This window comes from Sander lucioperca, chromosome 5 (assembly GCF_008315115.2).
Source record: "Sander lucioperca isolate FBNREF2018 chromosome 5, SLUC_FBN_1.2, whole genome shotgun sequence".
In the NCBI taxonomy this organism is placed as follows: Eukaryota; Metazoa; Chordata; class Actinopteri; order Perciformes; family Percidae; genus Sander; species Sander lucioperca.
Window position 1 is genome coordinate 13804763 of NC_050177.1, and position 26506 is coordinate 13831268.

General features: G+C 43.4%; 1 protein-coding gene and 1 long non-coding RNA gene across 3 annotated transcripts in view; one reads left to right on the forward strand and one right to left on the reverse strand.

Annotated features, from left to right (window-relative positions):
• LOC116037515 (interleukin-1 receptor accessory protein-like) overlaps positions 1-26506 on the forward strand; it is a 51623-nt gene that overhangs the window by 6287 nt on the left and 18830 nt on the right. For both annotated transcript variants that reach the window (XR_004101882.2, XM_031281396.2), the window contains exons 3-11: positions 9303-9498; positions 10363-10446; positions 14049-14274; positions 15926-16094; positions 16181-16252; positions 18872-18998; positions 19480-19628; positions 22093-22236; positions 24922-25065. Coding sequence is in view for 1 of the 2 variants with exons in the window: in XM_031281396.2 (XP_031137256.1) it covers positions 9303-9498; positions 10363-10446; positions 14049-14274; positions 15926-16094; positions 16181-16252; positions 18872-18998; positions 19480-19628; positions 22093-22236; positions 24922-25065 (1311 nt within the window). In the remaining variant the exon portion in view is untranslated. The remainder of the gene's footprint in view (positions 1-9302; positions 9499-10362; positions 10447-14048; positions 14275-15925; positions 16095-16180; positions 16253-18871; positions 18999-19479; positions 19629-22092; positions 22237-24921; positions 25066-26506) is intronic.
• On the reverse strand, positions 406-22058 carry LOC118495012. Its single transcript, XR_004897307.1, has 4 exons — positions 21972-22058; positions 1922-1932; positions 448-449; positions 406-415 (listed from the first exon to the last, which is right to left on the reverse strand). It is a non-coding gene; the product is annotated as an uncharacterized LOC118495012 (long non-coding RNA).

The following is a 26506-nucleotide window of genomic DNA, read 5'->3' on the forward strand; positions in this document are numbered from 1 at the left end:
AGTGCGATGGACTGAAGCGTATGCTCCTCACAGAGTGACGGCTGACTCCTTATGAACGGGTCCAGCACGGGTCGAATGCGCTTTGGCAGGTCAGCGGCGTTACACACGTCTTGTGTAGGCTATGAAATGTCTGTATCGTCACTGCGCTGCATTTTTATGAACTATGATAATGTGGCCATTGGGTCACATCTCTCGCCCAGGTCCAGCAGGCTCTGTCTCACACGCTATTACTCAACCAACTGAAGTTAGTTGCATTTAATAACTTCTAATGTGTTTTTCGCCGTGGCGGCCGCAAAAACAGAAAGTTACCAGCGGAAACACTGGTACCAATACAGGTTTCCCTCTCATGCTTAACAATATACAGCTGTAAATGTCAGCAGTTTGGACCTTTTGAATGGGAGAGCTAGGTGCACTACTATGCTAGCCTCAAAATAGCTGTTTTTAAACCACTAAGAAGGCTCGACACAACATGAGACTTTGCTCCAAGTATCACCAGGGGCTGGTTTTTCGGTCCGTTCAATCCCATTTTGGAGCAATAAACCTGAAGTGAGATTAAGGGTCCTATTTTAACGATCTCAGCGCACGGCGTGAAGCGCCTGGTGCAGGTGCGTTTAGGGCGTGTCCAAATCCACTTTTGCTAGTTTGACGACGGAAAAAAGGGTCCGTGGTCCGGGTGCATGGTCCTAAAGGGTTGTACTTAGTGTCTTCATTAATCAGAGGGGTGTTTTGGGCGAAACATGCAATCAACCAATCAGAGATCATCTCCCATTCCCTTTAAAAGCCAGGCGTGTTTGGACCTTGGAGCATTGCTATTATGATGGAGGATTTGCACCGTAATATTTTTATTTATAATCTTCTGCATGTGTGTGTGCTGCTGTGCGTCCCTGTGTGTGTAACAAGCATAGTGCGCACGCTGTGCACGAGTCTAGGAGCATTTTACTAATTTGCTGTTTAAATAACAATGAAATGCTGCGCGAGACCAGGTTTTTGCATTTGCTATTTAAACGACGTGAGCGCTGGACGGGAAATTGACAACTGCGTCGGTCTTAAACTAGCAAAGACACTTGGGTCGGGTTTTGCGCTGCGCCGGGTGCAAGATAGGACCCTAAACAAACAAAAGAGAATTTTATCCTTATAGATGTTGACAATGTTTTCCTCCACATGGGGACGTTGTTACGGCGACTCCTCGTTTTGTATATTGAACGTAAAGTTCTGTTTCCCGTTGTGTTGGGTTTGCCCTCTCATAATGCGCACAAATAGATTTTCAAATATATTGAAACGAGTATTCAAACGTCATTTTTGGCCGATTTTGGCCGAGAGCTGCACCGATCCGTCTGCGTAAGAGTTTTATTTCTCGGCAGAAGGGAATTAAAAACATGAAATATGGTCCTTATGATGTTGTCTTTCACCTTCCGCATTGTGAGAGCGACATCGAAGGTGAAAATCTCTCCCTGTTCATGAAGTGCAGCTCTGCAGAAGCGGGGTTAATTAAAAGCCGAAGCTGTGGCCCCCGTGGGACGAGGGATGGATAGTTCCTGCAAGAGGAAGGTCATTTGTCTGAGAGCGGAAGGAGCCAGGGAGGGAGTAGAGGGGAAGGAGCGAGGGAGGGAGTAGAGGGGAAGGAGCGAGGGAGGGAGTAGAGGGGAAGGAGCGAGGGAGGGAGTAGAGGGGAAGGAGCGAGGGAGGGTGGTGGATGGATGTCAAGAGAGGAGGGGAGCAGATAGTGAGGGGTAGATGGATGGATTGAGCTGATGTTGGGGAATGAAATGAGATACTGGACTTAATCCTTTGGGGAAACGTTATTATGACACCAACAAACTGTTTGATAAACACTGCACATACAAACGTGGTTAACGTCCCGTAGATTGGCTTTGAGATGATGCCATGCACGTATGTTTTTTTAGACTCTGGGAAACTCTACAGATATAAAACCTTCATGGTTTAAACCCCCTGTAATACAAAGAGTATGGGCTGTGCAAAAAAATCCAATTTTATCTGCGATTTTGACGCCCTTACAGGCACACTAATGTTCCACTATTATTCCAAATATGACAATATTCTAAATTTGACACAGGTCATGTAAACAGCATAGTGACACACAGAGCTGCCTAAAGCCGCCTACACATGATAGGCGGCAAAACCGCTGTGCACTGCCCGTTCCATTGATTTCCTCCGCCCAACTATGCACCGAATGCAGATTTTTGTGGTTTGGGTTTTTGGGTTTGGGAATACCGAATCCTCGTCCCATCCTCAGTCCATGAACACAGTAAACACATTCATGAAGTAAACAGTGACTGTCCTTCCTTTGCCGTACCTGAAGTTGCTGCATTTTGGCTGCTGTCTGTAGATTCCTTCATGCACAACTCGTATTCTTTCGGATGTTATATATAACATATAGCGGATGGATACCCAAACCGAGCCCGGCGGTACCCGACGGGCCGGGCCGGGTTCAGACAGATATTTAGAAATTATGTTCGGGGTCGGGTCGGGCTCGGTCACATCAGCGCGATAAGGCATTGAACATTTTAAATTTAAAACGGCTTATTATGTAGGTGCGCGCCTGTGTTAACGTGTGCTTGTTGCCCCGTGTGTGCTGATCTTCCTTTGTTCAAGCCTAACGTGATATTTTCCAACGCTCCCGCATAGAAGAATTGTTGGATGTGCGAATTGTTTGTTCGTGAAGAACAGACACGGTGGACGTGTTAACTTCCATTTTTACTGCGTCTCATATTTGCTGAGCAACGTCCGACTCATTTATTACACCTTCCACACGAGCAGTTAGGGTTTAAGAGGGAAACCTGCGTGAGAATCAAAGAGCAGCATGTTCCCGATGGATGGAGGGATAATGTGTGTGTTGGGTTCAGAGAGTTAGGAAGGAGGGATGGTATTACTTTAGATAGATGGATAGATAAATAGATAGATGGATAGATAAATGGATAGATAGTGGGGGAGGGAGGTGGATGGGTGTTAGAGAAGGTTTTAATAGAAAGACTAATACTCTGGGCAGGAAAACCTGACAGGTCAATTACCCCCACACACACACACACACACACACACACACACACACGCACACGCACACGCACACGCACACGCACACGCACACACACACACGCACAGATACACACACACACACACACACACACACACACACACACACACACACAGATACACACACACACACACACACACACACACACACACAGACACAGACACACACACACACACACACACACACACACACACACACACACACACACACACACACACAGATACACACACACACACACACACACACACACACACACACAGATACACACACACACACACACACACACACACACACACACACACACACACGCACACGCACACACGCACACACACATGCACAGATACACACACACACACACACACACACACACACACACACACAGATACACACACACACACACACACACACACAGATACACACACACACACACACACACACACACACACACACACAGATACACACACACACACACACACAGATACACACACACACACACACACACACACACACACACACACACACACACACACACACAGATACACACACACACACACACACACACACACACACACACACACACACACACACACACACACACACACACACACACACACACTCCAGTAGGTGTAGAGAGCCTCCATTAATCCAGTGTTCAGGGGAACCAGCGGGGCTGAAAGTGTCTGACAAGATATTAAAGCTGAGGCTCTGGACCCAAAAAGAGGCCGCTGGTCCTGAGTTTAGCTCTCCAGCTGCTGCCTCAGTTATCTCCCCAATTATTATCAATAATCTCCAAATCAATGCACTTCACAACTTCCTTTTGTTTGGTTCAGAAGCAGAGAGATGCACTGTTGTAACAAGGTCCTCCCTGAGATCACCATCTTCGTTGTCTTTGTGGAATAAATCCATAAATAGGAAGCCATAAATCACGTTACGTTATGTTCGATATCTCCGCATGACTTTAAGCTAGCGTTGTTCCGTTTGTTTAGCAGAAAAGCCAACATCTGGGGCTTTCCTGAGAGTCTTTCTGTGTGATTTTAGACCTTGCAGAAGCTTAGTATCTTCCTGAAGTTCTTGGTATCTTTAAGCAGTTTCCGGTGGTCTTTTAGGAAGTTTTAGGTTTTTCTTTTCATGCCGGTAGTAGTTCTGTTGATCTCTAATGTGGTTGCAGTACTCTTTTTGAGCTCTATAGTTAAACTTTGGAAGACAGTCTGCATATTAGGTTTAAGTATTGTAAACAACAACCCAGGGCTTTTTCCTTCTCCTCTCCCAGAATGCATCTGTGGTAAGGTCTGGAGATACCAGAATAGGGAGTGTGTTGTGTTGAGATACTGGAAGAGGCCTGTCTGTAGAGAACCCATTAGTCATCACTATTATTTTCACGTATTGAACCGTTGTCATCGTCTCCATCCTCCATCCTCCATCTCATTAACTCGTCCATTATAAATGACCTGGAGGAGAGTGTGCGTCTCCGATTGGTTAATTGGTTGATTGATTGATTGGTTGATTGATTGTTGGCTGGAGACTGAATGCGTGAGTCGCTGCTGAAACTTAAATTAGTCAATTAAATCAATTGGCAGAAAATTGGTCTGTGCTGATTTGGAAGACCAGTTGTTGTTTAAGTCTTTCTTCTTCCGGCAAAATGTGACTTTGCAGTTTCTCTTTTTGAATCTGGTGGTCAGTTGGAAGTCCGTTTTCTTTAGCTTAACCCTCGTATTGTCCTTGGCTCAAATTTGACCCGTTTGCAAAGTTCCTATATGAGAAATTTGGGTTTCCATCAACCAAATTACCCAAAAATAACATGAATGGTTCCATACAACGCTCTTTCGCAAGTGAAATAAATGATCAGTTCAATACTTACATTGAGTTTTGGGTCTTTTATTCAATTATATAGCACTTGAAAAAAAATTAAAAGAAATGAAATGGTTTCAAAACTGTATCCTGAATAAACTTCAACATACGTTCCTCTGATCTTAACTATTTCTCAAAAATAATTAATAATTTCTGCTTTTTTAAACTAAAAAATAGATATAGATAGATTTTTTAATTGATCCCAAAAAAATGGGAAATAACGGTGTTGCAGCAGCAAAATATCAGACACACAGCACACATACAGAGTAAACATTAAATAATAGGGAACAATAGACATGAAATAATAATAGAATACTACATGAGCAATATTTAAAATATATACAATTTGGAAATAAAATGTACTAAACTGTTTCAATAGATATAGATAAACTTAATGTGCAAGTTGGGGAGTAAACATGTACAACTGTTTCACTAGTAAATATATATATATAATTTCATATTAATGAGGTTTTTTTTGTTAATCATTTATGTTTATGTGTTAACTCAAACTACTACTTTTACTGTATGAATGATTTGCGCACGGCGTCGGACCAATACCCGATACTGGAGAAGCAGTGGCAGCAAAAACTGTCCTGTCCTGTTAGTAGTGTCCTGAGGAGTGTCCCGGGACAGTCAGACACTGTCCTGTGACTCCATGACTGTCCCGGGACAGTCAGACACTGTCCTGTGACCCCATGACTGTCCCGGGGACAGTCAGACACTGTCCTGTGACTCCCAAACACTGTCCTGGGACAGTCAGACACTGTCCCGGGGACAGTCAGACACTGTCCTGTGACTCCCAAACACTGTCCTGGGACAGTCAGACACTGTCCTGTGACTCCCATGATAGTCACAGGACAGTGTCTGACTGTCCCGGGACACTCCTCATGACACTACTAACAGGACAGGACAGTTTTCGCTGCCACTGCTGCTGCGATACTGGCATCGGTATGGGTGCATCCCTGGTCGAGGCTGTGTGTTCGTGTACATGCAGCAAACATCATCGTTGCAGAAATGTAAAATCAGATGTCTCAGAAGCTTTCCCAGCTGGATAAAAATAACTGAGTGAGTTTGGGATATTTATAGCATGGAGGTCAGGGTCAGAAAACAGAAACGTGTCCACGTGGCTTCAGCCCCAAACTGTCAGCAGTGTGTTCACATCTTCTTGGTTCTTCCTGTAGATAACCCTCATGTTGTGCAGCGTTTTACACCAAATGTAACGGCTAGATGCAGCAGAGGCAGATTAATATGTCTCCTACGAAGTATTTAGTTTTTGTTTCCTTTTGCCACTTTTTCTAGTTTATTTTCTGACATTTATTGTACTTTTTTGTGTTTTGTCGCCTATCCAACGTTCTTTTGAATTTTTTTTGCTTTTGTGTGATATTTCCAGCATGAAGCAGTTTAATGAAGTTTAAATTAAGTCTTTACCGTGCGCTTTCTCGCCATCTCGCTCTTTTCAACATTTTTATCGCCTTTTAACTACTGTTTTTTGTCCTTTTTTCTTGTTTTTTGTCACCTTTTTCCTGATGTTATTTGTAGTTTTGCTTTTTTTGATATATATATATTCTTTTGTCCTTTTAAAAATGTTTTTGGTCCTTTTTTGGTCATTTTTGTCGCCTTTCTTGACTGCTTTAGTCACTTAAAATAACTGTGTGAGTGTGGGATATTTACAGCATGAAGGTCAGGGTGGCTTCAGCCCCAAACTATCAGCAGTGTTCACATCGTTTTCACTCTGCACGGTTTGGTTCTTCCTGTAAATAACCCTCATGTTGTGCAGCTTTTTAAAGCAAATGTAGAGAAGCAGTGGCAGCAAAAACTGTCCTGTCCTGTTAGTAGTGTCCTGTACACTGTCCTGTGACTCCCATGACTGTCCCGGGACAGTCATGGGAGTCACAGGACAGTATACCAGTCCCTCCAGAAAAACGTGATTATGCGATTCCATAATTCAATGCATAATCAGCCAAAGTCCGCATATTTATACGGGGGCCGCATTTTTTCAAATACGCCGCACTTTTGCTGCATAAATTGCCGATTTCCGCACAAAATATGCAGGGCTTGCATGATTTTATAATCCCCGCATTTTCGCCAAAAAAGTCACACATATATCTTAGCAGAAAGTTGAAAAAAGTTGCGTTTACTTCACACAAGAGCAGCCGTTTTCCCCTGTTGCCATGGGAACATTACGAAGTGACGTAATTACGTGACGTGAACATCATCGAAAAGCTGCAAACCCCGCGATGAAGCCACGAGGAAACCGCAGTTTTTGCAAGTTCCCGCAATTTCATCGCATAAAATTGCATAAATATCCCGCATATTCCATCACATTTTTTAAGAAAACGTGCCGCATAATCAAGGATTTTAGCCCAAAACAATCACAAAAAAACTCACATTTTTCTGGAAGGACTGGTATACAGGACAGTGTCTGGGAGTCACAGGACAGTATACAGGACAGTGTACAGGACAGTATACATTACAGTGTCTGGGAGTCACAGGACAGTGTACAGGACAGTGTACAGGAGAGTGTCTGACTGTCCCGGGACAGTAATGGAGTCACAGGACAGTGTCTGACTGTCCCGGGACAGTCATGGAGTCACAGGACAGTGTACAGGACAGTGTCTGGGAGTCAAAGGACAGTGTCTGACTGTCCCGGGACAGTCATGGAGTCACAGGACAGTGTACAGGACAGTGTCTGGGAGTCACAGGACAGTGTACAGGACAGTGTCTGACTGTCCCGGGACAGTCATGGAGTCACAGGACAGTGTCTGGGAGTCACAGGACAGTGTACAGGACAGTTTTGGCTGCCACTGCTGCTGCAACTGTAACGGCTAAAAGCAGCAGAAGCAGTTTCCCTGTAAAGTGTCGACTGTGCTGATGAGTTTCAGTGTTTTAATGGAGCAGCTTTAATCCTTAATGGAAGTTTTTAACAACGCCGGCCCTTTAACACGGCTGGTTAACGACGACATCCACTGAACCCTGTTTCACTCTCGCATAAAGACTCTAAATCAGAGCCGCAGCGACTGGACCGGGCCCAGAGGACGTTCACTCCATCATTATGTCATTAGGAAGTCAGTATTAAAGAACCTCATAAAAAACAGCAAGTCGTTTTTTATTCATCCGACTTTTTGGCCAGAAATGGATCTTTTATTATCTGCCTGTTCACCGTGGACGTAGAAGCAAAATCTTCTTCAAACTAACGTGTTGGAGGTCGATTCTAAATGTAAACGTTACTAAAATATTTGAGGGTTGCTTCTTGCTTGTACGATTTACAGCAGAAGTTCTCATTCCCCCTGCTCTGGCGTTTCCCCCTCTCATTCCCCCTGCTCTGGCGTTTCCCACCGTCATTCCCCCTGCTCTGGTGTTTCCCCCTCTCATTCCCCCTGCTCTGGTCAGTACTTGTGCCCTTACTGGCCTTGTCCCTAAAGATGTGCAGAAACTTTTAAATGTTTTGTCAAACTACTACATTTACTGTATGAATAATTTAGTTTATTATAATCTCTACCTCTAGGGATGCACCGATACCACTTTTTTCACGAGTACTGTACATGCGCACGGCATCAGAACGATACCTGACACTGTATATATCGGTATCGGTGCATCCCTGGTCGAAGCTGTGTGTTCATGTACATGCAGCAAACATCGTCAAAAGCGACGTGCCGAAATGTAAAATCAGATGTTTCAGAAGCTTTCCCAGCTGGATAAAAATAACTGAGTGAGTTTGGGATATTTATAGCATGGAGGTCAGGGTCAGAAAACAGAAACGTGTCCATGTGGCTCCTTCAGCCCCAAACTATCAGCAGTGTGCTGGACTCAAGTGAAGTACAAGTACCTCAACATTTGGACTGAAGTACAGTACTGCAGTATAAGTGTACTTATAGCTACATTCCTACACTGGTATCGGCCGATATGCAAGTTCAGGTATCTGGAAGCAAAACATGGCATCAGGCCTTCTCTAGTAGAAACCCAGAGTACAAGTACATGAATCTGAAGAATACTAGATCTGAAGTAGAGCTGGGCAATATTTCAATATTAAATCAATATCGTGATTTGAGACTAGATATCGTCTTAGATTTTGAAGAATTGTAATATCGTTACATGGTAAGTTTAGTCTTTTCCTGGTTTTAAAGGCTGCATTACAGTAAAGTGATGTCATTTTCTGAATTTACCAGACTGTTCTAGCTGTTCTATTGTTTGCCTTTAACTACTTAGTCATTATATCCACATTATGATGGTTATTTATCTAAAATCTAAATGTGGAAGGTATTTTATGAAAGCACCAATTGTCAACCTTACAATATTGTTGCAATATCGACATCAAAGTGTTTGGTCAAACATATCGTGATATTTGATTTTCTCCATATCGCCCAGCCCTAATCTGAAGCTGTAAATGTAACCGTGTGTCCCCCAGAGCCCAGGTGTGCCGACTGGGGGGAGTCCAGCGAGCGTGCGGTGTCGGTCCTGGAGGGCGAGGCCGGCTGGCTCTCCTGCCCTCTTTTCTTTCATCCCTCCGTCTACAACTACACCTCCACCCAGAGCGCCGGGCACAACCTCTTCTGGTACCGCCTCCTCGAGGGCCACGAACTGGAGCAGCCAATCACGTACAGGTAAGACTGCAGGGAGTCAGCGGATCTGCTGATTTTAAGGGGTAGTTTTGGTACTTTTGAGCCTGGACCCCAGTGGTGTAGTCTACGTGATACGCAGGTATACGCAGTATACCCACTAAGAAAGCTCCAGGATTTCCATATACCCACTTAAAAATGTCCAATGACACGCAACAACATACTTTCCATTATAATTTTGATATATTTTCATTTTATCTATTTCTTCGCATAGGCTAAATAAAGGTATTTCCACCGCAATTTGGTCCTTTAAAGCATATCCCAATGCAACAGAAATGAAGTTACTGATGCTCAAAACTTCCTTGGGGGAGGACACCCAGACACCCCACTATGATATGCCCCCCCTTCCCCAAAGGTAGATTCTGGCCCAAATATATAGGCCAATATATATGTATATACAGTACATTATACCCACTACAATACATACACCACTGCTGGACCCTATGGTTTAACATGAAACGGCCCTAAAATCACCAAACCCACCAGACTCCATGTAAATAAATAGTACTTTTAGCGTGTATAGAGCCAGCATATTTCCAAGGGCCATGAGATGCAGCTATGGTATAAGGTGCTTTACCTCAGCCCCTCTAGCCCGGAGGCTTCCCACCGACAGGAAGACGGAGCTCTCGGTCCGGAGTCATTCAGACTAATTGAGACACTTGGGGAGAAACTGACTGATGAAGAGCGCTGTAACGATTTCCCTTCCAGACAGGGTGTGTGGTGTTTGGGAGGCAGCCCGATTAGCGTCACCACAGTTAAAACATGACATTTGTTTCTAATGCTGCTCTGAGTGGATGTGATTTGTGCTCGTTGAGAGTCTAATGTAATTCATGTGATTGTGTTCTGCAGCGTGCGGCTCAGCAGAGACCGAGAGAGGCTGTGGCTGCAGCCGGCCGCCGCCGATGACACCGGCCTCTACATCTGCATGCTACGGTAAGACGTCTGTATGCTACGGTAAGACATCTGTATGCTATGGTAAGACATCTGTATGCTATGGTAAGACATCTGTATGCTACGGTAAGACATCTGCATGCTACGGTAAGACATCTGTATGCTATGGTAAGACGTCTGTATGCTACGGTAAGACATCTGTATGCTACGGTAAGACGTCTGTATGCTACGGTAAGACATATGTATGCTACGGTAAGACATATGCATGCTACGGTAAGACGTATGTATGCTATGGTAAGACATCTGTATGCTACTGTAACACATCTGTGTCCTAGGGCAGGGGTTTTCAAATTGGGTGAAAGTGAGCCTCCTCTTAGAGTAGGTAAGGACAGCCAAGCCCCCCATAATAACGCACCTACATAATAAGCTGTTTTAAATTTAAAATGTTAATGCCTTATTGTGCTGATGTGACCGAGCCTGACCCGAACCCCAACATCATTTCTAAATATCTGTCCTTGCCCGGCCCGGCCTCGGTTCGGGTATCCATCCTCTACAGCAGACAGACGAGCCAGGTGGTGATGAGAGCGGGTGACCCTTCAGATAGACGCAGCCGCTGCTCTCCGTTTGGATCCTCCAGCAGTTAATCAGCCAAAGTGTCTCTGAGAACCTCAAAGATCCGCCGCTCGGCTCGGAGGATTATAGAAACGGAGACTCAGGATTCTCAGCTGGCGACCTGCGGGGGGGGGGGTAATCCACAGCGATCAGTAGATCCACAAAAAGGGTCACGGACGGTGTACCCAGCAAGGCCTACACGAGCGTCACATTCACCAGCCAGCTCAAACCGGTGAACGAGGCCTCTCCACTTCACCGTTTAAACAAAGTGGAATAAATGGATAAAAGTCCAAATCTACACAAAACGTGAGAGCCAGAGCCCTGAAAAATACTTTTTTACTAAAGCAGTATATGAAATCAGATGTATTACCTACCACTATTTAGTAGTTTTGTGTTATTTAAAATATTTATAAACTATCTGGTCATGCCAGACGTAATTATTCCACTCATTTTTGAAGCAATGCAATTACCTGTTTCACCCTCGCAAACTCTGCGTATGCAGGCCTGATTGTGTGTGTGTATATATATATATATATATATATATATATATATATATATATATACACACTGTACATAAATACATACATACTCAAACACACACACACGCACACACACACGTGTGTGCGTGTGTGTGGAGGCGGAGATGTGTGTACCTAAAAGGCTCCAGGTGCTTGTCGTGTGTTGAAAGTAAAGGTTGCCGACCCCGGCTCGTACTGGAAACTCCAGATCAACTGAGAGGAGAGAGTCTCGGAGAAATCACTCCGATCTGATCGCTCTTCATGCCACTTAACCACAAACAAGCACCCCCCCCTCCTGCGAGTCAGAGTCAGTGTTTTAATGGAGATAAGTCTCGGGTCTGTGCCAGGAAGTGCATTACGGTTTCCAGCTCAGAGTCACCAGAGATGTTATTGGCCGCTCAGCCTGACGCAGATCACCGCCGGATGTTTTTCACTAATGAAGGAGGTAAAACGCCGATCGCTTCACTTCCCTGCAGCCGGTCAGGACTGTAGATGACTAACGTCTCTAAAACCATTCTCCTACAACTGTCAAATACACAGGGTTGCTTTGGGCTGCACGCTGGCAAATAACAAACATGTCCAAAGTTGAAAGAAGTTGACACAAATCTCAAAAAAGGCGACATAAATTTATTTAATTAACAATTAACAGAAACGACAAAAAAAGTCAGAAAATGCAACACAAATGTCAAAAAAGGTGACACACACACACACACACACACACACACACACACACACACACACACACACAGAGACACACACAGAGACACACACAGACAGACAGACAGACAGACAGACACACACACACACACACACAGACGCATGCGCACACACACACACACACACACACACACACAGAGAGACAAACACACACACACACACACACACAGACAGACACACACAGACACACACACACAGACACACACACACAGACACATACACACACACACACACACAGAGAGACACAAACACACACACGGTTTGCATGACGTTTGACCCTTTTTCAAAGTTTTCAATATCATAAATTTGCGTTTCTTTCAACCAAAAATAACACGGATGGTTCCATAAAATGCTGTTCGCAATTAAAATGTTGACAACATTAAAAAAATGTTTTCAAAAAGCGGCAAAAACATTTTAAAAAAGCAGCAAAAGGCGTTGAACAAGGCGATAACATTTTTTTTTAAAAAGCGACAAAATAGTGGCCGGGTTGGCTCAGCGCACATATAGAGAGGCTCGTGCCTCGACGCAGAGGTCCAGGGCTCGAGTCCGACCTGTGACGATTTCCTTTCTCACCTAGCTGTCCTATCCATTAACAAAAAGGTAACTCTTTAACTGCTTAATTTAGTTTACCCAAAAATAACTCGGTTGATTCCACACTACGAGCTTCACAAGTACAACGAAAGATCCGATCTCTACTCTCTAAAAATCTCTAATTTTAGGGTGTTTTATTCCATTTTTTAGCATTTTAAATAATTTTTTTAAATGTTTCTAAACATTATCTTCGCTGAACGTTGACCCTTCTGTGATGATCCTTCCTTTAATATTAGTCGAAATAATTCATCATTTCTGCTTTTGTAACTCAAGAATTAGGTATAACTTTCTATAAATGAGGTTTATTATTGACCTTAAATTCCCAAAATAAGTGTAAACTATTAATAAGTTGATGTTAGTAATGTGTGTATACACGGTGGTGATAAAAAGCTTTAAAAGGGAAAACAAAGTGACTAAAACATTGAAAAAAGCTCCAGAATTGTTGAAGAAGAGAGTGAAAACGTCAGAAAAAGAGCTGATTTTCTGAGTTCTGACCCGGGAGGACAACGCGAAGGGTTGAGTTCTACCGTTATGACCATATTCAGCGTTAACTCGTATCTTCCTCCGTCTGTCTGCTGACAGCCGTGATGGTGCACTGTGGTTAGAAGTCACTTCCTACTTCCTGTCTGAGCATCTCCTCACATGTGATGACCCCAAAACAGAACCGCTGCTTTGACGTCCCTGGTTTGTGGTTTGCAGCGCTGCACATGTCGTCCTAGATTTACTATTAACTAACTATTGTTGGAACAGTGGAAAGAAGAACCAAGACGGCTTTTGATTATTGATTATTTACTGTAGTTTCTGTCCACTTTGAATTAAGTGTGTTTTACGATGATACAATTACTGTTTATATACATGGAGTCTGGTGGTTTTAGCGAACGCAATTTCCTGGATGTTTTTATGTTTAAAAAAAAGGATCTTCCTCTTTAACTTAAAGGTCTATCTCTGTAGGGATCCTTTCATAATGTTGTCAGACACTTAGAATAATAATCTGAGTCTGTCAAGCTGTCGACTTTGATTGAAGTGTGTTTTACGATGATAAAACGTATTTGTACTTGCGTCTGTCAAAGCACTTTGTGAACTATTGTTTATAAAGGTGCTATACAAATAAAGTGTATTAATATTAGTATTCATTTGCTGTGGGAAAATGTAGGAAACGTCCAATCACGGCTTCAGTTGTTGACGTCTCCGTCTCTGTCTCCGCAGAAACAAGTCGTCCTGCAGTAAGATCGCCATGCGTCTGAAGGTGCTGCGGCCCGACGAGGTGGTCCGTGGTACCGACTGCGAGCCTCCGGTTGCCGTGGCGCCCACTCAAGAGGTCATCCCTTTCCAGCAGGGGAAGACGCTGCACTGTCCAGACCTGCAGGAAGCCGGCAAGATGGTCGACGAAAACACAACCATCACATGGTACCACGTACCTAGAAGCAACACGGTAATCCGTCCGTCCATGTATTTAATGTGACTGTCGTCTTTTTAAATAGTTCCTGACATATGTTGGTCCTGACATGTGGATTTTAGTGCGTCTTATAGTGCATCAGAGGTGAATTTTTTGCTCAGATCCGATTTTTTGTTGTTTGCTGTTCACATTACCTTTTAAAATGTGGCCTATATCAGATTCCAGTGTGAACTGTTCAGGGCTGTAGTCAAGACTACCTTTGTCTAGTCCAAGACCAAGTCAAGACCGAGTCCAAAGAGGTTTGAGTCTGAGTCAAGACCGAGTCCAGGACAGAAAAAGATGCATGACAGTGTCAAGACAATCTTTCCCTCCAGGGCACGCAGATGCAAAGCGTGCCGTGCGAAGATAATCTAGTGTGTGATTGGTTATCAGGTGGCCAGTGTGTCACTTTCCCTCCAATATTATTATAAACATAATAAAGACACCTGGACTCTGTCGAGACCAAAAGCCATATTTGGCAAGACCAGCGGCTGAGACCGAGATAAGTCCAAATACCAGCGAGTCCGACAAGTCGGAGACCATAGAAAAACCGTCTCGAGTCCGGACTTGAGTCCAAGAACGGACTTGAGTACTACAGCCCTCGAACTGTTTGCAGTTTCGAACTGACCCGCATGCGCAAAAGAACAATAACGATGACATCAGACGCAGCACGCTGTTGCACTCTTTAAATTTAGCTTCAAGGTTCCTCACCTTCCTTTGACACGGCAGCCACGTTCTCCTGTGTCCCCGTTCTTCCATTTCGTTGCTATTTTTTCAATAACGGAGCAGTTACGGTCTCTCCCCGTACACTAATTAGGTCTAACACCTCCCTCTCCCTCCATTGACTAGCTCCATCACTGTTCTCCATGTTGTAGACCTAGTCAAGTTTTTAATGTTACTGTCTGTGTCTAGGGCTAACTCCCGCCGGCACATAATTGTGACAAATGTTGTTGTCATGATGTCGATTGACGTAAAAGTTGCATCAAATCCGCCTCGGTTGTTCACACTGCGGTCACATTGAAAAAAGACCTGGGTCTGATTCAGGACCACATATGGAAGTGGTCTAAATCAGATTTGAGTGTTCACACTACTTCTGAAGAAGACTGACCTGGTCACTTGACCCCCCATAAAATCAGATTTGGGCCACTTTTGCCTGCAGTCTGAACGTATAGTGCGTTCCCTTTACCTCGGACCTCGGAAGTCAGAGCTGGGAATGACGTCACACCTGAGTTGAATGCGTTCCATCTACAAGTCTGATTTTTCATTGTTGTCGTTAGCTCTAGCCAGGTTAGCCACTGTTAGCAATACCAGCTGATAACACACGCATTACGCCAGGGGTGTCATGGGAATCTCAAGTGAGCCAGACCAGTAAACCCATAGAAATAAAATGGATAGAAAGGCCATTTCCATTCAAATCAACGTAGCAGAATGGTCATAGCGGCAGCCGTGTTTATGTGTACCATTGCCATGGTAGCGTATAAACTTCCGATAATAAGCCGACTTCCGGCGAGCTGCGGAGCGGAGGTTTTGCAGTAACGGACAAACAGCTGCTAAATGAGTCAAAATAACTTTGCTTCATCCACACAAAGTTGCTATGAGTTTTTATGTTTAATTAAAAAAAAACTCTGTCTGTCTCTCTGTGTCTCAGAGGTGTGAAAAGGCTCCGTTCTGGACCAACGACCGCCAGCTGAAAGGACTGAGTCTGGAGTTCCACATCATGTATGAATCTTTTCAGGGTTTATATTTCTGCACGGTGCACTACCAGAGGAGAGGCCAAACCCTCAACTTCTCCCGCAGCATCAACGTCAGCGCAGTCTGTGAGACAACCACACTTCTTCAACAACACCACCAACTTTTAATGAATATATCCGTGCAGGTAAACACTCTTGTTTTGTCCTCTCAGATCCGTCTCATTTGCCCAAACTACCCAGCATCCTCACCCCGTCTGACCACCACGTCTTCACTGTCAAACAGGGTGAGTAAACAGCACAACTACAGCGTCACCTGTCACACAATACAACCGTTACAATATCAATAATGAGCATTTTACAACATTAGTTAGTAGTCTGGTCGGTTTCTGGGTCTCCGCATTATTTATTCGACAGTAGATGGAATTACCTTGGGGAAAAAAATAAATAATAACAATTTATAAAAGGACAGAAACCTTCTTTTTTTGGATCAAATGGAGCAACAACAACCTTGAAAAAAACCTCTCAAAAACCTTGGAAAAAAAAGTGTGTAAAAGAGCACCTTACAGTGCTCAGCATAAGTTTATGAACACATGCTAAAGTTGATTAAAAAGAGGAATACAAAACCATCTTTTGGAAAATGATCTTAATGCCTTAAATTAAAAAAAAATGAGGAAAAATCCAACCTTTAAGGACACCAATTTTCTTTGTGAATGATTAATGTATCGTGAATAAATAAATGTTCTTCCTTAAAATACAGGGGGCATAAGTCAGTACACCCCTATGGTAAATTCCCATAGAGGCAGGCAGACTTTTATTTTGAAAGGCCAGTTATTTCATGGATCCAGGATACTATGCATCCTGATAAAGTTCCCTTGGCCCCCACATCATCACATACCCTTCACCATACCCCCACATCATCACATACCCTTCACCATACCACCACATCATCACATACCCTTCACCATACCCCCACATCATCACATCCCCTTCACCATACCCCACATCATCACATCCCCTTCACCATACCTAGAGATTGGCATGGGGTACTTTCCATAAAATCATCTCTCAATGCAAATCAAACCAACTATTAGGCTAACTGACATAAAACCATGTTAATCTCTAGGTATGGTGAAGGGTATGTGATGATGTGAGGGTATGGTGAAGGGTATGTGATGATGTGGGGGTATGGTGAAGGGTATGTGATGATGTGGGGGTATGGTGAAGGGTATGTGATGATGTGAGGGTATGGTGAAGGGTATGTGATGATGTGGGGGTATGGTGAAGGGTATGTGATGATGTGGGGGTATGGTGAAGGGTATGTGATGATGTGGGGTATGGTGAAGGGTATGTGATGATGTGGGGGGGACTATTTTAATTCCAAAGGCCAAGGGAACTTTATCAGGATGTATAGTATCCTGGATCCATAAAATAACTGGCCTTTCAAAATAAAAGTCTGCCTGCCTCTATGGGAATTTAACATAGGGGTGTACTGACTTATGCCCCCTGTATTTTAAGGAAGAACATTTATTTATTTACGATACATTATTCATTCACAAAAAAAATTGGTGTCCTCAAAGATTGGATTTTTCCTAATTTTTTTAATGGTTTTAATGGTAAAAAAGATGTTTGTTTTTTTAATTCCTCCTTTTAGTCAACTTTATCAGGGCTGTATTCACTAATGCTGAGCACTGTAAAAACATAACTTTACATATAAATAAAGACATTTGCACCATAAAGTGTTGCATAAAAATTCACCAGAATGCAGGAAATAAATTGTTTGATGCTCAAACTTTTATGGAGAAGGACCCCAAGTCTGCCAACACACACACACACACACACACACACACACACACACACACACACACACACACACACACACACACACACACACACACACACACACACACATACACAGTATCGAACGTAAACCTGCGCCCTCTGGGACTGCCGTGCATCCAGATGTGAGTTTTATGTGCTCCAGCTGTGTTTTTTATGTGTTTTTACGGCTCCTCCGCCTGCAGCTGGACTCTCTGGCAGTGACGGAGATGCGGCGCCTTCCTCTGCCAACGACTGCTTTTAAATTAGTTTTTCCTTCCTGAGAGCGCGCTTTGGAGGAGATTCTACATTCGGGAAAGTTAATTGTCCATGCAGAATCGGCGCAGGCTGCAGCGGCTCGCCCAGTAAAACGGAACAAGCCGTTAACAGCGAGTACACACCGCTTACGGACACACGCCATCAATCACACGGACACCAACAAGCAGCGTACACGCACTCAGGAACAGCAGGTTTGATAAATGATTCAAGGAAATGTGTTTCATGTGCAGGCCGCTCCTCGCCGTCGCACTGGAAGTTCACCCTTAAGACTTAAAACGGACTCATTTCTTCTTTTGGAAAATGAAAGTTCCTGTCGATGTCGATGTGTCAGTCACCACTCTGCTGACTTTAACTAATGAAACCAAGAGTTTTAAGCTGCGTCACGTTAATTCCTCTGTTGAAGGACGGGAAGGTTGTTGGTTCGAGTTCCTGCTGTCTTTCAGCAAGACACAACCTCAACTTCCTCAAAATGTGTGTGTGTGTGTGTGTGTGTGTGTGTGTCTGTGTGTGGTTGTGTGTGTGTGCGTGTGTGTGTGTCATTCTGTGTCTGCGTGTGTGTGTGTGTGTGTGTGTGTACGTGTGGTTGTGTGTGTGTGTCTGTGTGTGTGTGTGTGTGTGTGTGTGTACATGTGGATGTGTGTGTGTGTCTGCCTGTGTGTGTGTGTGTGTGTGTGTGTGTGTGTGTGTGTGTGTGTGTGTGTGTGTGTGTGTGTCTGTGTCACTGTGTGTGTTTATATATATAATATGATGTGTGGTCCTGATCCTGAAGTTGTGGCTGAGGCCTAACTGTGTGTATTGTCCCCTCTCAGACACGGAGGCCCGTCTGGTGTGCACGGGTCTGTTCCCCTATCTCGAGTCCTGGTGGGAGATCTGGTGGACGGTCGATGGGAAGACGCTGGAGAAACTCGCCGACCGCCGCTTCTCCAACATCAACAGGTGCAGAGACAATGTTTTCCCTTTCAGATTTGATCAATCTGTTAAATATGAAGGTGCTAAGCAATAAACTAAATCCCCAACCCCCTTTTTAAACTTTATGATTGTCAAGTTCAAGTTATGTGGTCCAAATCCAGAGTTTATCAGGCTTCTACAGACTAAATCCAGAGTAATAACTCCTCTGTGAGACTGACGGTTAGGCTGCACGGAGATTAATTTAATTGTTGATTAATCTGTGGATTATTTGTGTTATTATATGTCAGAAAACCAAGATGACGTCCTCAAATGTCTTGTTTTGTCCACAACTCAAAGATAATCAGTTTCCTGTCCCAGAGGAGAGAAGAAACTACAACAATATTCACATTTAACAACAAGTTAACCTTTCGTTTTCATATAAAAATGATTCAAACCGATTAATCGATTATCAAACTGACAGTTGGTGTTTTACTGCATCAGTGTTTTATTTTGAAATGTGTGTTTGCAGACAGGTGAAGTACGACTTCGGGGACCGGACGGAGGAGAGCGTGCTGGTGATCCAGGACTTCCAGCCCGAGGACCTGCACCGGGAGTTTAACTGCTCCGTGAAGAACGAGAAGGGCTTCGAGACGCGCCGGGCTCAGCTGCAGGAGGAGGGTGAGTCACGGCATAACCTGAATCCCAATTCTCTGTCATACCCCTTCCCCTTAGTTTTGCACGTTCACGTGAGAGTAAGGGCTATCCCAATTCTCGTTTTGATCGTGGGGTAGGGCTAAGGGGAAGGGCTAGATACCCCTTAAAACCAAGCATTTTCACAAGCTTACTTGAAACCAAGGGGTACCCAGAGTCTCATGAATGTAAGTATTTTCGGCTTAAATAATTGATTTAAGCTGTCTTGTTTTGTGCTTGATGCAGTCCTGTACATACATACATATATATATATATATATATATATATATATATATATATATATATATATATATATATATATATATATATTTGCAACCATGTTCTTAATTGAAACATTTTTAAAATATAGTTAGTTTGCTACGCTAACGTTACATTGCTGATTAGCACAACAGTCCCGCATTTCTCTGACTAGCCTTGAATGGACTCCATGGCAGACAGCTAGCGACGATGTATGGTGACATAACCGTAACCACAGCCTGGTCTCACAGAATTCCGTGAAATGATCACGAACTGTTAACAGCTCATTACGTGGTGGTGGTGGCACGGAATGTATGAAAATCCGTGTGGCCACCACGGAAAACAATGCCGATGTAAAGTCAATGAGAAGATGACGTAACATTAAGAGTGACTACGGTAGCGAGTAGTATGTAAGGCTGAAATTCCGTGTAAGGAGGTTGGTTGGAGGGAGGATGGGTCAAACACAGGACTTTCACCCAGGAGACCGGGGATCGTGTCCAGCATGTTAAGTTTCCTAAAGTCGCCTTCTTCTGTCACGTTCAGTCAACAGAGAGACGGTTTAGAAGCGAGGCGCCCAAACTCCTGTCTCTCACGTCCACTTTTTACAAACCTGAAACTTTGAGTAACGGTCGGACAGAGTAAGTAAGTAACTATGTTTCCAGTTTAAAATGAATGCACCAGTAGTAAACTCTATAGTAAGCTAAAGATCTTAGGACTCTGGATATTTGGGTTACAGTTAAAAGAAAAAAAAGAAGCTTTTAGTTCCAAATGTGTATTTACATGCATCTGGACGTTCAAATCAACAATCGGTAGGAAGGAAAGAGAGGTGAAAGTGTCCGGTGTTGTGAGGCTGAAAGAGAGGAAACTGATCTTTAAAGAGCTCATATTCTGCTCATTTTCAGGTTCATAATTCTATTTAGAGGTTGTACCAGAATAGGTTTACATGGTTTAATTTTCAAAAACACCATATTTTTGTTGTACTGCACATTGCTGCAGCTCCTCTTTTCACCCTGTGTGTTGAGCTCTCTGTTTTAGCTACAGAGTGAGACCTCTCACTGCTGTAACATCTTTGTTGGGAGTCAAACATGCTCAGTAGCTAGGTAAGGACTACTAGCCAGTCAGAAGCAGAGTATGAGGGCGTGCCCTGACAGTACCTAGGTAAGGACTACTAGCCAGTCAAAAGCAGAGTATGAAGGCGTGCCCTGACAGTAATTAGGTAAGGACTACTAGCCAGTCAGAAGCAGAGTATGAAGGCGTGCCCTGACAGTACCTAGGTAAGGACTACTAGCCAGTCAGAAGCAGAGTATGAGGGCGTGCCATGCTAGCAGCTAGGTAAGGACTACTAGCCAGTCAGAAGCAGAGTATGAAGGCGTGTCCTGACAGTACCTAGGTAAGGACTACTAGCCAGTCAGAAGCAGAGTATGAGGGCGTGCCATGCTAGCAGCTAGGTAAGGACTACTAGCCAGTCAGAAGCAGAGCATGAAGGCGTGCCCTGACAGTACCTAGGTAAGGACTACTAGCCAGTCAGAAGCAGAGTATGAAGGCGTGCCCTGACAGTACCTAGGTAAGGACTACTAGCCAGTCAGAAGCAGAGTATGAAGGCGTGCCCTGACAGTACCTAGGTAAGGACTACTAGCCAGTCAGAAGCAGAGTATGAAGGCGTGCCCTGACAGTACCTAGGTAAGGACTACTAGCCAGTCAGAAGCAGAGTATGTGGGCGTGCCCTGACAGTAATTAGTTAAGGACTACTAGCCAGTCAGAAGCAGAGTATGAAGGCGTGCCCTGACAGTAATTAGGTAAGGACTACTAGCCAGTCAGAAGCAGAGTATGAAGGCGTGCCCTGACAGTACCTAGGTAAGGACTACTAGCCAGTCAGAAGCAGAGTATGAGGGCGTGCCATGCTAGCAGCTAGGTAAGGACTACTAGCCAGTCAGAAACAGAGTGCCACGCTAGCAGCTATAACGTGTGTTCCAAAGTGACCACGTTTGTCTCTGAAGTAAAGGCTGGACTACAATAGAGCTGTTTGGAGCAGTTTGTGAACAGTGTTTTCTGTTGGTGATGGTAAGTCCCCACACTATAAAGGAAAGGGGTAAAGCCAAAAAAGCATAATTTGAGCACTTTAAAATGTGTGACTGTTCCTTTAAATCTGCCCGGACAGGAGTTCTTAAACTGTGTGTGTGTGTGTGTGTTTCAGTGTCGCTGCCGTCGGTGGAGCTGGGCTGCGGTCTGGGCGTGACTCTGGTCCTGATGCTGCTCCTCTTTGTGGTGTATCACGTCTTCTGGCTCGAGCTGCTGCTGCTCTATCGCTCCTGGTTCGGCACCGACGAGCGCCACACAGGTGAGAGACGCCGGGCGCCTCGGTGGGTCTTCTGTTTATTAACAGAGACCCTAACCCCCCCCCCCCCCCACACTTCTTCTGATTCCCAGAAAGTCTCGAAATAAAGCTGCTGTTCAGAAAACGACAGTGGAACTAACACAGATTGTATATTTCATTATATATCACATTGACCCGAATATAACACGACCCAGATAATAGGACGCCCCAAATCTTGTTTTAATAAAGAAATATTTTTATTTGAAATTAGTACCTCATTTCGATTTTTGAATCATATATTCACTCGGGGTGATCGATGTATCCATTTAATCCTCAACGATCCAATATTATCGTTACATATCATCTTTGAGATCAGAACATCAAACGTCGAAAAAAAAACATTTTCTTTTCTTCAACATCTTCTCACTTTTTTTAACAAGTTTTTGTCACCTCTGGCGATGTTTTTTCAGCATTTAAATTTTTTGTTTTTTAAAAAACATTTTTCCAACATTTGTCACTTTTTTCAGAGTTGTTTTGTCATAGTTCTGATATAGAAAGTTTTTGTAAACGGGTCCAGTTTGACCCGAGGTCAACAGGAGGGTTAAAGCGATTTAATCAATTATCAAAATAGTTGACAACTTATGGATCAATCTCTGCAGCTCCAATCAGATGTTCTTCTCATTTGTTTGCTAACTCTGCTAACTAGTTTTGAGCCACTTTGTTGGGGACGCTCAAGGGGGTAAGCCTCTCTCCACAACGCGTAGCTCCTATGGCGCCATTTTGATGCTAGCAAGCACCCACCTCCCGTTAGCATCCCATTGACTGCCATTCATTTTGACGTCACTTTGACAGAGAATAACTTTACATCTGAAGAGTTTAAAGACTTTATTTGTCCGTTGTTTATTTCTAAAGAAACACAACAATGTATAAAAGGCTCCATTACCTTGTACCTCACGTTATGGCTCCGTAGCAGACGTTTTTATAAAAATAGGCTAACGATTGGGTCATAACCACGAGACTTACTGTCTCATAGTAGAGGAATTACCGTATAGTACAGGAGAAGCTCTCAAACAGCTAATGGAAGTCCAAACTGTCTAAGTGTAATTACTAATGTTAACTATCATTTTAGTGATCAATAATTAGCCTGTGTCTATGTTATCTCCTTACATATACCTACGCTCTCCGTCTCTGCTAGATTGGGAATGATTGAGATTTCTCTTGGCACAGCTACCAGAAGACTTCCAACTTTCAGACAGGTTGCTCACGTCACATCTACGTCGTCTCTCTCAGTTGGAGGCTGCTCAGTAACGCTCAGCCATCACCGGGAAAGATCTTCTAATATCCTTCACTGGTCTCCGTCCAGAGACACGGGGTCTGGTGGTCCATTTCTTTTACGGTCTATGGGGACGCTCACCATGTCTCTGGCTCTGTTGGCAGTTTATAAGCTGCACATCCAGGTTACTGCTATTTGGCGCCACCTGTTGTTGTGGTTGTATCAACCCTTAAAATATTCCACATCTTTCATACAATTAAGTGTAGTAACAGCTTTTCAAAAAAACCTTAAAATAGTCAACTTTTGTTTTATATATTAATGGTGTTAATATATGGGTTATTCAACATTTCAATGAAATTCAATGAAATTCATACTAATTAAAACGACTTCCACTTTTCCAGCTATTCTCACTACTTCAACTTCTTCTCACGCATTTCAACCAGCAATGCAGTGTAGCTTCAGCTTTTCAGCATTCACACGCATTTTCTGCAAGAAAATGCGTGTGAATGTGTGAATGTGAATTTTGTAGTTGTGTTTGAGTGAATGAAGGAACGGTTTCGAGCACAGCTAGCTATTTTAATTGATATAATCGTCAATCATTTTTGTCCTGTTTTACTGCTATAATTATGAACCTTGATAAGTGTCTACCGCTTTAAAAGATTTATCAGCTTTTTGTATAATTGAAAAACTAAAACAGCTTTGTTTCTGTCGTCTCACCTCCACCACTGAATGTTTTACGCCCGGGTACTAAAAGTCTTGTGTTTAACGACGTGTGGCTGCAGTCAGAGCATTTAGATTATTAAACTTCAGATCAGGAGAACATATAGGAGAGTGTTCTTCACACGCTGCCAGAGTCTAACCTGAAAACTCTGCTGCGGCTGAAATATTTCCACTGTATGTATGTATGTATGTATGTACGTGTGTGTGTGTGTGTGTGTGTGTGTGTGTGTGTGTGTGTATATGTATGTATGTGTATGTATGTGTATGTATGTACAGTGTGTGTGTGTATATATATATATATATATATATATATATATATATATATATATATGTGTGTGTGTATATGTGTATGTATGTGTGTATGTATGTACAGTATGTATATGTGTATGCATGTATATGTGAATGTATGTGTGTATGTATGTATGTGTTAATAAATATATACATACACACATTCTTTTTGTATTTTACTTCGTTGTTGTTGGTAGTATGCATGTGTGAGGCCCCTCAGCACACAGGCACCTCTGACCTAAGATGACAGCTCCACAATATGGGGAGTAACGAGCAATTAGTCATCTCTGTTCAGTCATGGTTTCCTGTGCAGATAAGGATGTGGAAACTTGCACAAATATCGAGAAATGTTCTTCCCCAAACTGACACAAAGATATGCTATCAAAACGGTAAATTGTGTGTGTGTGTGTGTGTGTTTGTGTGTGTAGATGATAAGGAGTATGATGTGTACATCTCGTACGCGAGGAGCGGCGAGGAGGAGCAGTTTGTTCTGTCGACGCTGCGCAGCGTTCTGGAGAACGAGCTCGGGTACTCCGTGTGTATCTTCGACAGAGACAGTCTGCCGGGAGGGAGTGAGTACTCACACGTACTGCAGTACACAGACACACTGATACTATAGTACACATACACACTGATACTGCAGTACACAGACACACTGATACTGCAGTACACAAACACACTGATACAGCAGTACACAGACACACTGATACTGCAGTACACAAACACACTAATACAGCAGTACACAGACACACTGATACTGCAGTACACAAACACACTAATACAGCAGTACGCAGACACACTGATACAGCAGTACGCAGACACACTGATACTGCAGTACACAAACACACTGATACAGCAGTACGCAGACACACTGATACAGCAGTACACAGACACACTGATACAGCAGTACGCAGACACACTGATACAGCAGTACACAGACACACTGATACAGCAGTACGCAGACACACTGATACTGCAGTACGCAGACACACTGATACTGCAGTACGCAGACACACTGATACTGCAGTACACAGACACACTGATACTGCAGTACACAGACACACTGATACTGCAGTACACAGACTGTTAAAAAACGGACAAAGCGTCCAGGTCTGAAAAGTTAAGCCAATGCTGAAGTGCCTTTCAATTCAGTTTATTTAAAAAGGGAACAGCGCAAAATTAAAAAAGCATGATTCACACACACACACACACACACACACACACACACACCACACACAGACAGACACACACACACACACACCCTCTCTCTTATCTCTGAATAATGTGTGTATGAAGACACGTCATCCTCTGTGGTTTTAGACTTGTGTAAAGCTGCAAAGTTTCCTCTGATGATGAGATAAACAAAAAAAAGAAAAGAAAAAGAGCAGCTGCTGATGAGAGCTGTCTCCAAAAGAAAGGTTATTATTCGGAATGAATATATATAAATTGTATATAAATTGTGAGCGAGGTGATGACCAAACAACGCCGAACAGAAACAAAGACAGAATGAGCTGTCATTTTAGTTTTCATTAGTTTTAGTCCCGTTCACACTCTTTTTTTAGTCCAGTCAATTTTCAGTCGACTATTTTTTTTATTTTTTTATTTATTTTTATTATTAGTTTATTTGTCAGGGACAATGCAGCGCACATTATTACATACATAATTATCATAGTCAAAGCCATAACAATATGTGTAGATGTGTTGCATAAAAGGTTTCTAGCCAATTGGCAAATTGGGGTTGCCAATTTGCACCCCAGTCCCTGGTCAAGCCTTTCTGAAAACATAATCCAAGTATAATTTTTAAAAGAACTACATAGTGTGAGTTACACAATCATGCAGCAGATACATAAACACAACAACACAACACAAACCCCAAGCACCCGGACGCTCACACTCACTCACCTATACCCTAACCATAACCCTAACCCACACTCACTCACCTATACCCTAACCATAACCCTAACCCACACTCACTCACCTATACCCTAACCCACACTCACTCACCTATACCCT